At 41.7% G+C, this 14,788-nt stretch overlaps 1 protein-coding gene across 1 annotated transcript in view; it reads right to left on the reverse strand.

Moving 5' to 3' along the window:
• LOC141012731 (protocadherin-1-like) overlaps positions 1-14,788 on the reverse strand; it is a 221,719-nt gene that overhangs the window by 188,198 nt on the left and 18,733 nt on the right. Inside the window, exon 3 of the mRNA XM_073486235.1 lies at positions 7,846-10,029. Within this exon, the coding sequence (XP_073342336.1) occupies positions 7,846-10,029 (2,184 nt within the window). The remainder of the gene's footprint in view (positions 1-7,845; positions 10,030-14,788) is intronic.

Below are 14,788 nucleotides of genomic sequence, written 5' to 3' on the forward strand. Positions count from 1 at the left end.
TTTGTAACTTTTTGCAGAAATGTACACATAAACGGAGGCTGACACTTTTTCCTCAGGTGACAGCAAAGACTTTTGGGGACCAAGCCCCAAAAACCAGCAGCATAGTTTTTAAAAAAGCTTCTTCCTAGAAAAGGTGCAGTGATCAAAAGGAGCCAGAACAAGAAGCCTCCAGCTGGTCACCAAAGCTACAGCCGTAATCTTGACTTACTGTATGAAATCACTTCACTGTCTGTCCGGATGTCTTCAGGTACAGGTCGTCTCTGCTCACTCTGTTCAAATCAAGACTGAAAACTGTCCTCATTATTAAAGATCATTAGATGTTTCCAGCAGTAACTGTACTCCATCTGAAGTAACATCTGAGTACAGCGAGTATTTGTACTTCACACCTCCTCCTCAGCTGTGTCCGACTGATGACAGCCACTCTGTCCCCGCCTGACCACATTTTTTAGCCACCAAAGTAAAATTACTGTAATTTTCCGGGGAGAAAAAGCTTCTAGCCGCCCGGCTAATGGTCACCATTACAGCCCGTCTCTCTGACAGCGAGCTGGACCGCAGAGAAACAGGAAGTCTGTCTGTCTGTCTGTTGATCCGTCAAACTGCAGAACCACACGTTTCAGATTTAAAGACACCTGTTTTAAATCAGCAATCATTTAATGGGCTGTAACTGTAGCCGAGCACAACGATTATGAGTGTTTAGTGTGAACATTAGCAGGTCCGCTGAAATGGAAAACGCCTAAAGTGCCGTATGTTTCTGGGTGTGTCGTTTAACTGGATGTTCATAATTTCATCCGAGCAGTTGGCATGGATAAAAGCGAGGTGTTCATATACTTTCTGTGGTTGCAGGAGGGTATTTTTCCTTTTTCGCCTCAAACCTCAATAAGAAAAAAACATCAGTTTTAGACTATAGATCAGTGCTGCACAATCTCTTCTGACATTGAACAAAGCAAAGCTAGAAGAAAACATTAAAGTTTAACTGTAAGTTGAGAACAATTCAACCAAAGACAGACTTTTCCTTCTCAGGTTCTGTCCTCTGAAGGATTTGTTGCAGCCTGAGGAGGTGAAAGGATCCAGCGCTTCAGATACTTTTAAGATTTCTTTTAATATAGTGGAACAATACGTATTCAGTAACTCTCTGTTTATTCAGCCTTGTCCTACTTTCGCCACAGGTTATTGCAAAGATATTGAGTTCAGACTCGAGCTCTGCTGTCGGTGGGCATTCAGGACGTGTGTGGGAGTCTTGTTCAGGTACAGGTGAAGACGAAGTCTAGTCTGAGGAACAGATACGTGAGTTTGAAGGTTTATTAGAGATTTAAATGATCAGAAGTCATCCACCTTGTTAGCAAAATGACCAAAATACGTCCACATCTACGTCAAACATCTCCACCTGCCCTGAGATCAATATGAGCTGGACCCAGATGCTCTCCTATCCAGACCCAGAATGCAAAACCATGACGGATGATGCTGGCACAGTCGCCAGAATAAAATGTTGGCATCGTTCGTTTCTGCAAACATTTCATTTGGATCATATCAACATTTCTGTCTTCATTTCAGATTAAATGTGTGTATGAGTTGACTGTCATGTCAGGTGGTGGACGTGAGGGCTGCCAAGCCAGAAATCACTGTTCGAGACTGAGTTTTAACATTTGTAAGCATGAAACCGCTGGGTATTTTTTGAAGAAACGTCATGACATTTCCAGCAGTGTTAGTTAGCAACAAAACCGGTTATTTTGGCGAGATGTTGGGACATTTCTAACCGTGTTTGTGGCAACGATACTTTTAATGGGACATCAGGACATTTTCAAGCCATGTCTGTGGCGACAAAAATGGATATTTTTTGAAGAGACGTGATAACGTTCCCAGCCGTGTTATATGTTACGCAATGGAGACGAGGAGAAAAGACTACGTGTGAAACCACTGGATATCACAAGATATTTCTAACCGTGTTTGTGGCAACAATACCGGTTGTTTTCAATGAGACTTCCAGACATGTCAAGCCGTGTTTGGGGAGACCAAAACAGGTATTTGAAGCCAAAACATGATCTTTCCTAACCCTAACCAAGTGCTTTTTGAACATTTGGTTTGCAGAAACATACGTACAGTCCTGACATTTATTCCGATTGGTTTCAGACGCAGTTAAAGCCGACGGTGCTCAATGAAAATTCAGAAAATCAACAACGTTACTGAGATTCATCCTACGGGGAAGATGAAGATGTGCACAACATTTCGTTGCGATCCAACTGACAGATCATCTCAGTCTTCCCCTTTTTTAAAAGCCTTCACATCCGAGCTGAACTCGTGTTACCCTCTAAATCTTTTCGCCTTTTGCCTGCCGGATGTTGATTCGTAGAGCTGGTTGTGTGTCACAGATTATGAATCAAAATCAGGAAACAACAGAAGGAGAAAAAAAAATGCAGATCTGGATGGAGTGCTGGTTGCGAAAACAGGCTGCAGCCTCCTTCAGACAGCTGATGGGAGCCGTGATATGAGGCTGCAGGCGCGGTGATGCGCTGGCTTACAGAAAAGTAGTTCCCTGACAGAAAGAAGGAGGTGTTTTTTGTTTTTTATATCAGACGTTTCACATGTGTTGAGGCTTGAAATGTTTGCCTGGAAATCTCTGGACAAAAAATCTCAACTTTAAACACTGAAAGGTAACAATTAGATAAGAGCTGAAATATCTTGACCTTTCATTGTTTACATGGCAATCTGTAACTCCGACTGTTGCAACCCATGAAATCATTGTCGGTATGTGGGAGAGAGGAGCAAACACTCAGCTCAGGGCTTATATAAACTGAATGACAGGCAACACGCACGCACACACACACACACACACACGCTCCCTCTTCATCTCTCTTCATTCAAAGGGCAGAGCTTTCCATAGAAGCAGGGGGGGGAGATGAGGGAGATGGGGGAGGCGGAGGGGGTCAGTACAATGAGTCAGCACACACACACACACACACACACACACACTCGGGTCGTTGTGTTACCATAGAGACAGCCGAGTTGGTCAGCGTAAAAGCAGGAAGGACGCCGTCAGACTGTTAATGTGGAGTCCTGACGGGGGAGGAGTCAGAGAGGAGGCGTCGTTGACCTCTGACCTCGTCGCTCCTCGCCGCTAATGACTGTTTCTGAGTGATATTTGACCTTCGACCCCGGCAGGTTCAGCACCTGCTTGCCGGTTGTTTTGATCTCTGTCCTCTGTTTACTGAAAGTCCAAAGGTATGTGTGTGTGTGTGTGTGTGGGTGTGTGCGTGCCAACAGGTAGAGTCGGCAGCTGTGTTTAAAGTGACAGACACGATGGTTCATGTGTTCATGTGGCTGCGATGAAGAGAAAATGTATTCATATCAGAGATGGAAAGTAACTAAGTACATCTACTTAAGTACTGTATTTCAGTAAAATCTCAAGGTACTTGTATTTTACTTGAGTATTTCCTTTTTAAACAACTGTATACTTCTACTAAACTACACTTCAGAGGCAAATATTGTACTTTCTCCTCCACTACATTTATCTGACGACTGGTACTTTAGATTAAGGGTGCCTTGAAGGGCCAAAACTGAAACAAACGTGTTGTTTTCTTAACATACAAAATTGTTTCCTTATTGACAAACTTCCTGCTTAAAGTGTCTCTGTAACTCTCAATAATAAAGGATTCAACACATTTAAAGACCATTTTTACCTCACAAATAACAAAACCCTTCGACCGTAATCACTATTTTTTCAAATTAATATTTACATTTTTTCTCGCTAGACACATCTGGCGGGCCAAATTAAACCTCATTGTGCTCCCACTTTGTGCAGCCCTGCTTCAGATGTTGATATTAACCCTTTATACATGAGTTATAAAATCGATTTTATAACGTAAAGGCGTTATGTGAAACAGCGGTATAAAACGTGATTCAGAAATCCTTTTAAAATCAGAAAACCAGAGGGGTAAAAACAATGTTTTCGACTAAAATAAGCTGTCAGAAATACTTTTATCCAGATGTTTATAACATTTTTCCCATCCATCTTTTTTCTGTGACTGAAAACACATCCGGCCACTCCAGTGCAAGTTCTGCACCAAAGAGTACATTCTTCACATTGGGGTTTCTAGTCAGATAAATTAAGCCTTTATTTAGATAAAATGGATTTTATCATCATTTTAAGAAAAACAGCAGAATTCAAGAAGGCAGGATGAACTGAAGTGGACTATGTGTTTTCATCCTCAGAAAACATCTGGATCAAAGCTTTTCTAACATCTTATTTCAGTTCAGAAAAAGAGGATTTAAGAGTTATTCCAGAGTCACGTCCTCTCCTCGCCTCCATTTTGAATGTGTGATGCCATCTCAGAATGACAAACAGATACAGAGACGATCATCAACTGGAATTGTAAACGAGGCTCTGAGGGTCCGACACCTGCCGACTGTGACACGGTGCTTATATTCAGATCAGGATAAAACTTTATTGATCTCTGAAGGACATTAACAAGCTTCCCGAGAGATTAAAGTATTTAAAGTCATTAAAATGAGCTCCATGTTTACCAGTGATGCCTCATTATTATAATCCAATAATATAAAGTGTATTATTCTGCATAATTGAGCACTTTCAGTCATTTTATATGTTTCTGAATCAATAACAATAATGTAAGAGTATAAAAGTATAAAGTCACACTTTGGGCTGATGAATGCTACATTAGTAGTTAATTAAACTTTAGTTATTTATTAACATTTTTTGAGCTATTGTAAACCATTATGTTTATTAATCAACCATCTACAGTATTTTAAACATCAGTTATCATTCACAATACAGAAAAATATTTATAAAGAATCTCATTGTTTGTAAACAGTCAAATAACTATTAATTTAAAGTTTAATTAACTATAACTTTACTATTTATTGATGATGGTTATTATAAAGTGTTATAATAATAATCATATTTTGGCTGCACAGTGAGTACTTTTATATTTTAGGTACATTTCTGATCACACTTACAAACATAAGATTTTTAATAAATGAGTTTTTCTTGTAACAGATTCATTTAATATGTTGGTATTTCTACTTTTATTCAAGTAAAACATCTCCGTTCTTCTTCCTCTATCACATACTCTTTACTCCTCTGTGGATCTGTTCTTGTATCTCTGCTGCGGTGACTCCCTGGATCAATAGTTTATCTAATCGTATCGATCAATAGATGCATATGAGGCAGCCACTGTGTAAAGTAACCTGTTACATTGTCCAATCAATATTTTCTTTGCACTCTTGCTCCATGTGTAGCCCTCTCTGTATCGTTGCTGTCACTTCTATTATATTTAATTATTTAATGTTTTGTACGCTCTGACATATTTTGCCAATAAAGTTGATTTTAATGTAAACTGGCCTTAAAATAAACATCCTGTCCTGTGAACCACGAACATTTTCTCTCCATGTGTGAAGGATGGAAATGAAGATGGAAAAACCGCACCTCCACCTGTTCCCACTTCCTGTTTGTAACCCCACCCAGTGAATGCACAGAAAGCTTTAACACTTTAACATTTAAGCAACATGTTTATTGAAATAAAATCTGGCTTTTAGCTGTAAAAAACACAACAAAAAAGATAAAACACTGTACATATTTTTCCCCCAGAGAAGAAGAAGGAGGAAGAGCAGGTGTGTGATGGAGTCGATGTGTGCGACGCCTGCGAGCTTGAGAAGTGTTAACAGGCTAAATATTAACCCAGCAGGAGCGCTAGCAGGCCGCTAACACTGGCGGGAATTCTGCGAGACCATCACAGTCTGAGCTCCAGCTCCACGCACATGATGGTGATGACAGTGATTATGCAGGTGTGTGTGTGTGAGTCTTTGGTTCAGGTAGTGAAGTCTTTAAAGAGCAGGGGAACAATGAAACGCCCTTGTTAAGCACACACACACACACGACACACAGTAATGTTCAACAGAAACAGCAGATGAAAAAGTACAAAAAACAAAACATTTGACATGTCGTTCACAAGTATTTACAGTCTCAACATCCCTAACGTGATTGTCTGTTCACAGTGCACGTGACATTTTTCACTTTCACAGTCCATCAACGTGACGCCCCAAAAAACAGCCGATGTGGCGTGACAGCTGGTCGCCATCACGCAGTTAATGGCCCCCACCCTCCCCGTCAACCCCCTTTTTGTACATTAAATAGAAAAGAGCAAGGCACTCTGGGTAAAAGAAGGCGAAAGCGGGCGCCTGGAAAATTACCTGCCATTAATCTGTGCAAACAATTGACTTTTAAACCCCGGTGATTGGGAACACGGCAAAATTAAAAGTCGTATTTCAGCTGACCTGACAGGAGGTGCCGAGGTTAAGAAATGGTTGTATTTAGTCTTAGTGTACCTTCTCCTTCATAGTGTAGTGGCTTTTTACAACCCTTCTCCTCCCCCTCCTCCTTATTCCCTTTCTTTCTTTCTTCACTGCTTGGCTCCCTGACCGAGCTGAAATTACCTTAAATTGGTCTGAACTGGATGGAAACACTCTAAAGTGCCGCTGAGCCAGTCTAGTTCCTGGCCAAGAGAAGGACAAAAAAAAAGCAGAGAAACAATAAAAATGGCCAAACGAACTCAGGAATTCACAGTCACTCTTTGTCACACTTCAACAAGCTGATCCGGCCATAAAGAGCAGCTTTAAACCTCGAGTCAGCTCTCCAGAAATATATAAAAAAAAAGAAAAGACAAACACATTCAGACCTAATGAGGATGTCAGTGTGAAGCTTTCAACAGTCGCACAAAGAAAACAATAAAAAAAACTCATAACCTCCTTCAATTAACCCATGGTGAAAAGGTGAAACTGAACACAAATGAAACAAAAGGAAAAACATACAGAACGGAAGGATAGACCCATATGGGATTTATGATGTTGATAAAGAACCAATAATTCAGGATTTCACATTTTTATGTCTTTTTTGGCTTTCAACTCAATCACCATACTAAATGTTGGTAATTTCAGCAAACCATGGATATATTACATTTTTCACAATCACGGCTGGTAACTGTCCCAAGCTTTCCGAAAAAATATCCAGTGGTTTCACCCTTACAAATGTTGAAACGTTGTCTTGAACAGTGGTCTCTAGCGTGGTACCTATCTCTAGTTAGGTTTTGGGATGTGGCACAAAAACCACTTGGTTTTATGTTGGCTTAAAAAACCTGGTTTTGTCGCCACAAACTGGAAATTGTCCAGATGTTTCCTTAAAAATATCCAGTGGTTTCATGCTTACAAATGTTAAAACACTGTCTTCAACAGTGGTCACTGGCTTGGCAGCCTTGACAGTAACTCAACCACATTCCCTGCAACCTCCGAACACAAACACGAGAACCAAATTTTTACATATCCATGGTTTGCAAAGACGTTAACTACCAACATTTTCTCTGGAGACTGGGCTGTTGCTTTTGTAGTTATCTACAATATGTAAATACTGTAAGAATTGAACATTTTAATTAACGATTGTGGAACATTATCAACAACAAAAAAAAATCAACACAAACATTGAGAATAAAACAACCCTCTGGATCAACAGAGTTCATTTTGGGTGTTATACTGACCAAATATCTGTGGTTAAATATTGGTAAACCCATGTTTGGTCTATCCCTTAACGTAATCCTTCATGGTAAGTGAATATTGTGGTGTCCATGTTGAGGTGAAAACAGAACAGAACAGGAATGGTGAACACAACCAAACCAAAAACAAAAGGGAAAACAGCCATTTGGAGGTGGGTGCTGTGCGGGGGGATCAGTGCAGCTTTGGTGGATGGACATTGGCTGAGCCAAACAAGTTCCAGCGTGACTACCACACCCGGTTGGTCCAGTAAATGTCCCTGTGGTACATTGCCGTGTTTGCGTACTCTCCTACCTGTTTGCTGCTGTATTTGGGCGGGTTGGCCTTGTAGCTGTAATCCGAATATTGGTCGGAGCCTGTTGAGTTGTTGTCGCCCGTTCCCACAAAGGTGTTGGTGGCGGGGAGGTCCTGAACAGCCTGGTGCTTCTTGGAGGCGGAGGGTGACTGAGGCTGCAGCTGGATGGAGGGTAGCGGGGAGTTGGAGCGGTAGTGACGGCCCAAGTCGGGGCTTCCTGGTGGGTAGTTAAGGGGCAAGTGGATTCTGGGACTGTCGTTGACGTTGTCGTTGATGAGGTTGAACTTGAGGCCTTTCTGCAAGCTTGCCTCTTCGTCCTCCTCCAGCGGTTTAGCCGGTTTAGGAGCTTTTCCTTTTTTGCTCTTTTTCCCTTTGCCATTTTTGGGGCCTTGCTTTGGAGCGTACAGGTCCTTACTCTCCTTCTTGCCGGCCTGGTAGCCACTCTTTGTGTCCTTCTGTAGTCGGTGCCTGATGACCACCACGGCTACAATCACCAGAATCACGCCAGCGATACCAGCCAGGCTGCCATACAGGATGTTGCTGCGCTGAGCGAGGGCGTAGTTGGGATCTCCGGCAATGTCCCGGTCCAGAGGGGTATAGAGGCTGTGTCCGACCAGCGCTTCGATGAGGGAGACATTGGACTTTGTGTCATTGACAAAAACATGGACCAGGGCAGTGGTGTGGCGGGGAGGTTTGCCTTTATCGCTGACCCTCACAACCAGGCGGTGCAGCCCGTTGTGCTTGCCGGTGAATTCCTGCGCCAATGTGATCTCCCCACTGCTGGGCGAGATGTGGAACAGGCCATATGGGTTGCCGCCAGTGATGGTGTAGACCAGCTCAGCATTGGGTCCAGAGTCAATGTCCTCAGCCTCCACCACTTCAACACTGGTTTCTGGCGCGGTGACAGGCGACATGTAGGTGTAGGAGGAGTTGGCTGGCTTGGTGACATAAGGTGCGTTATCGTTCTCGTCCAGGACATTGATGGTCACGCCCACGTAGGAGGATCGAGGTGGGTCACCAGCATCCACAGCCTTCAGGCGGAAGGTGTAGGTGCTCTCCTTCTCGCGGTCGAAGGAGATGCTGGACAGGATGGTTCCTGTGCCGTTCTGGATCACAAACTTGCCATTGTCCGGTTCCACAAACAGCCTCACTCTGGCGTTCTCCCCTTTATCGTTATCAGTGACAGTCACTATACCAACAGGGTTGAGCGGTGCCATGTTTTCGATGACAGAGAAGCTGTAGCCATTCAGCATAAACTTGGGGTCATTGTCATTGCGGTCCAGAACGTTAATCACCACTGTAGCAGTGCCAGTTTTGCTCGGAACGCCCTTGTCTGCTGCCGCCACTCGGAACTCGTAACGCTCTGTCTCTTCCCGATCCAGAAGGTTCTTCACACGAACCTCTCCAGTGTTGGCATCAATTTCAAACAGCCTGACGGCGGAGAGCTCGATGATGCTGTAGGCCAGCTCTGCATTGGTGCCACTGTCTGCATCCGTCGCTGTGATGTCCAGCACCTTGTCGCCTGGCTGGTTGCCCTCTGCAAAGTCAACTTCGAGCAATGCAGGGGAAAAGTTTGGAGTGTTGTCGTTCACGTCCGTGACCTGGACTCTGAGAGAGTTGGTGCTGGACAGGGCAGGGTTCCCAGAATCCACTGCAACAATTTCAATCCTGTAATCCTTCACACGTTCGTAATCCAGCAGGGTGGTCGTCTGCAGGAAGTACTTCCTCTTCCGATCGTTGGCTGACTCGCTGGCAGGCCGGAGCTGGAATGGGACGTCACCGGCAACCACGCACGTCACCACCGCATTTTCCCCCTCATCACGGTCTGACACCTGGACCAATGCCACCGGTGTGCCGATAGGCATGTCCTCAGAGATGTTGGCCACGCCGTCCTGGTGTATCACCAAGCCGATTCCACGGATCTCAATGGCTGGTGCGTTGTCATTCTGATCCCTGACGTTAATGGTCACCAGGACTTTGGAGCTCTTGGAGTTGGGTCCACGATCTTTGGCGACCACAAAGAACTTGAGGAAGTTCTCCTCTTCGCGGTCCACCAGGCCCTTGACGTAGATGATGCCTGTAGAGCGGTCAATGCGCAGAAGCCTCTGGACAGTGTCCGATGCTTGATGGAGGCTGTAGTCAATCTCTCCATTGGTGCCGGTGTCTGCATCGTTGGCTCTGACCTACAAAGACAAATAAAAGAAGTTAACTTTTTCTGTCAGGTCGAATTTCCCCAAAAAGGTTCTGCAACAAGCTAATTTTATGTTTTGATCACCCAGGTGAGTCATCCAAGGACAACAAACACATTTTTGATTTGAACATATCACTGCCTCCACATCACTTTGAGTCTCTTATTATTGTTTTGAGTACATGTTCTGTTGCTCTTAACTCTTGAAGGATGTTTGGGTTCGTCTAAGTAAATGTCAAAACTAATCAGAACGCCAACTCAAATCTTTCAAGACAGTGAAAGACTGATGATGTTTGAAGTTATATCATTATGTAGGCATACCAGTGGACCTCTTTAGCAAATTAAGCTTTTAGGAAGGTGATTATTTATTATTATCAGCTCTAGTTTCTCTAACTTTCTTTGTACAAATATGGCTATAACAGTCTAAAATGATTTGTTGAAAAATGGCAAATTTTCTTGGGGGAGGACTCCAAAACCCCACGCCAAATACACGCACCTTAGCCTTCCACAAACCTTGGGAAAACACTGCATTACATGGCTTGCTCAGTTTTGATGACAGACAGGAAATCTTCACTGTAAAGACGTCCAGAGTGTGGTTTTATTTTGATGAACCAATTTAAACTAAATTATTAAATACTGCATTCACTGTGTCCTTCTTTCATGTGTCAATCAGCCAGATCCACTAGAAATGTTTAGATTTCAGCCAAATTTCTGTCAATTCTCGGTCCAACTCGAGCAGCCTGAAGACACCGTGTTCCCTTTACAACCTCAGTAACATATTAATGATTATTTAGCTTCTAATGTACGACTACAAAGCCCTTTGTGTTGTCCTGGGGGGGGAGTTTTTCTGCTGTGTGTGAAACATAACGGACGATCAAAGCTGAGCGCACATGCCCACACAACAACATCTAACGACCATGCGGCGGGTCATTGGTATCTAATTGGCAGATGAGTGAACGTTAATGTTCCTCTCATTATCAGAAAAGCTCCAGCTCCTCAGGGCCCATTAGGAGACGGGAGAGGACAGACCGACACCGGCCATGATCCGGCCTCACACGCCCAAACCCAAAGTAAATGGAGGTAATTAGTCAATTAAGAGGTACAATCAGTCAGCAGAATATCACTTAGGATGTTCTCGTTAGGTCGCCTTGCTATCAACGCATCTAATACTTCTTAATTGCATTCATTCAACGCCACGACTGCTGGTGAGAAATGTAGGTCGGCGTGTAGTTTTAAATGAACTAGTTGTTGAACAGCTGATTTAAATGTCCCAGGTGCTGCTGGATCAGCATTTTCGACAGGCTTCACCTGGGACTCACAGTGATGTAATGTGAATGTGAGCCAGGCTTCCACTCAGCAAAATAATCCCCTGAAACTTAAGTCGTAAAAAAAATATATGGTTTCTTTAAAAAAACAAAGATGGGGTTAGAATATTTGAGTCTTTAAGCAAACAGTAAAATGCATGTTGTTTGGGCCAAATATACAGGAATATACTTTAAATTCTAGTCAAGATGCCAGTGTATTTTTTTTCAAAGGAACAGTTATGCTAAGCTAGCTGACACTTTTGTCCAAAGCGACTTATAATAAGTACGATTTGATTCCGCAAAAATTAGGCTACATATAAAAGAAAACAATGGCACATTAGGAAATACTCATCAAACTGTTTTTTTTTAACCAAGGTCCCGCCTCTCACTTGGCAGACAGCCAATCATACTTTAGGATAATGGGGTAGCCAATCATATTTCAGGGTTGACCAGAATCTTTGCAGAATTCCTTGATAATCACAGCATCAATGTCTATTGATGAAATCTTTGTGGTTTTGTTGTGATTATGATTATTTTAAGCTACTACAAGGACCTTTAGTTTTTTGGTCATATAGAGGCATCAGTATTACATTAAATTAAACTAAATTGATTTTCATAAGCAGTCAAAGACTTCTCCTTCTAGTACGTTTAACGCTCGCTTATTTCAACGCTGGGAAACAACAAACAAATAATGACCACATTTAAGGGGAAAAAATGTGTCTCTTAACCGATATCAGAATTTTTTACTCCATAATATCGTACTTCCAAACTCTAAAGACTTGAAATGAATCCTGGAAATGAGAGTGGTATAAGAAAATACTCATATTTACCAAAATATCAATCTTTTCTTTAAGATCCTATGTATGTGTCTTAATGTCGAGTTGAAATTTGGGGCATTTAAATGCAAAAACCATCTAAAACATTTGCATTTGATGGTATTCTGCAGCCATAAAAAACATGGGAGTCGAGGGAACGTTTAATTGAACATTTAAGGAGGCAATCTGGGTTTCAAAGGTTAATGCAGCCAACAGAATCTCTGAGGGATTCTCTTTTTAACACAAACTCCAGTTCAGACCGCCACATAATGAATATCTAGTTTTCTGCCCGCTCAGGATCACACACTGTGACAGACCGTCACCGAGGGGGGAGGGAGGGTGAGACTGTGGAAGTCACTGATCCAAGTCGCAGAGGTTAAGGTTAAAGAAAACACGAAAGTGAAATTATAATTTCTCCTGCCCATTGATTTCCTTTCCTCCTGTGTGGCTTGAAGCAGCAGACATCACCAAACAGCGGTGAATTATTGACAGCTTCTGAGAATTGTGTATTGAACAGTTGAGCTGCTGGAGCAAAGTGCTGCTGTGATGAGGCCAGAGCGGCGCTGGCTGCTCTCCAAGGCCGCTCTGTCCGGCTGAACAGCAAATACAAACACTGTTATCCAGTTAACAATTAACCAGAGAGACCGACTGCTTTCTTAAACGAGCCGACTGGATTCTCTGAACCGTTTGTGAAACTAAACCTCTGATGGTTTGATTTGAAAAATCAGTTTCTGGGTATCCTTACTTAAAACTAGCGTCAGAAAGATAATCCGTCACAGTTTAAATCCTGTCTTGTTTATTGTTGACCAAAACACAGTATAATTACATAGTAGTTCAGACTCTTCAGATCATTTTGAGCTGCCTCTTTTTAGTTAATTAGCTGGTTGTCAAAGAAATATTTCATGTTATTTATCCTCTCTCTTTTTTTGGGAGATGTGGCTGTTAGTCATTAGGGTTAGCCATAAATGTTCTCAGTGATTTGATAAGATTTCAAGAGATCCTTCAGCTGAAAAGAGAAAATAATACTTGGGGAATGATGTGATAGATTTTCACAATCGTCTCATTTATCAGGCAAAGAAATCTTGTGATTAAAGGACCTGAAAACATACTTTCTCAATCAGCTTTGTGTGTTTTTCCTTTCTGTTTAAAGTAGGTGAGGCTCAGGCGATAAAGGTGATGTCACATCCTTCAGTGAGCCAATCAGGTGCAAGAGCGACATTTGAATCAAAATGTTGACGACAGTTGTGAGGCAATCAAATCTGATAACATCAAACCGACACAGCAGATTATCCAAGTTTAAACTTGAGACTCTGAAACCTAATCTTCTGTCAATTAAATTAGATTTTTTCCTCTCTATTTATTTATTTATCTATTGTCTCATCCATATTTTGTGTTTTGCTCTGCATATTCCATTTCTCTATCTAAGGTTGTTATCAGCAGAATGAAATTAAGTTTGCAACTCGTTCTATCTGAGTCTGCTCCACTTAATTCTTCTGTTCTGAATGTTTTCTCATTCTTTCTTTATAGAGGGGTTTTCTTTGTTACCTACACAACCAATAAACACAGTTTACAAAAAACAACAACAGAATTTTAGTTGAAAACATTACAATTAACTGAAATTAATAACATTTGTTATTTGTTCCAAGGACACAGGAATGTATTTGAAATTCTAACAAAGATGCCAATGTTATTTAAAGGAATAAATATGCTAAGCTAAGCTATCCAGCTGCTTGCTGTTTCTTCATAGTCATGTACAGCTCTGTAAGAGTACAATTTAAAGGGGCAATCTGTAATCATTTTACTTGAAAACATTAAAAAATCAACAAAAATGTGAAGAAAGGGTTTTGACTTCATGATGTCTGTGTATTGTTTTGAAGAGATATCAACTGAAGTTAGCATGCTAACACGTTAGCCTCGGCCCGGTCCAAAGCTCCTGTGCTTGCAGTGTAAATACCAACGCTCACCCTGGACCACTACATGCATGGCTAACCGGGCTAACTAGCTCATGGCAGCTACAGCTAGTTGTTACTCTGGTGATATGCGGACTCTTGTTTGTTTTGAGTATGAATTTGCCAATTCTTACATACTGCACCTTTAATAAATACTTACATATACTGTATATTCACCTTTATATATTGAATATTTCATTTACTTGAAAAGTCTTAACACAGGCTCCACTTACTAGTTTTTTACTTTGAGTGTTGCTTATTTCACAGTGAAAACTGAACATAAATAATGCTGATAATGATGAATCAACACTCTCAACTCCATCTGCTGAGGATGACGATGAGATTGAGTTAAAAGCTCCGGAGGAAAAGTTAAGATACTGTTGTTAAATCAAATATTCATCACTGATTGAGCAAAAATCAAAGTTGAAAGCTAAAAGAAAGCTTGTTTCTGGACTTTGAGTTGGGGTTTTTTGTCAAGTCACTGTTTTCAAGGTCAAGAATGAACCTTTACACTCATTTATATTTCATATTATAGTATTTAAACATTAATGAGGCAGTCCTGATGAGGTTCATTGTGCTTTACTGAAACAAATTGACACCTGAAGGGAAGGAAATCCACCTAAAATCAGACGGCCTTATTTTAAAATAGCCAAATGGAGGAAAATAGGTTAAAATATGCTAAATGC

This window comes from Pagrus major, chromosome 18 (assembly GCF_040436345.1).
Source record: "Pagrus major chromosome 18, Pma_NU_1.0".
Classification (NCBI taxonomy): domain Eukaryota; kingdom Metazoa; phylum Chordata; class Actinopteri; order Spariformes; family Sparidae; genus Pagrus; species Pagrus major.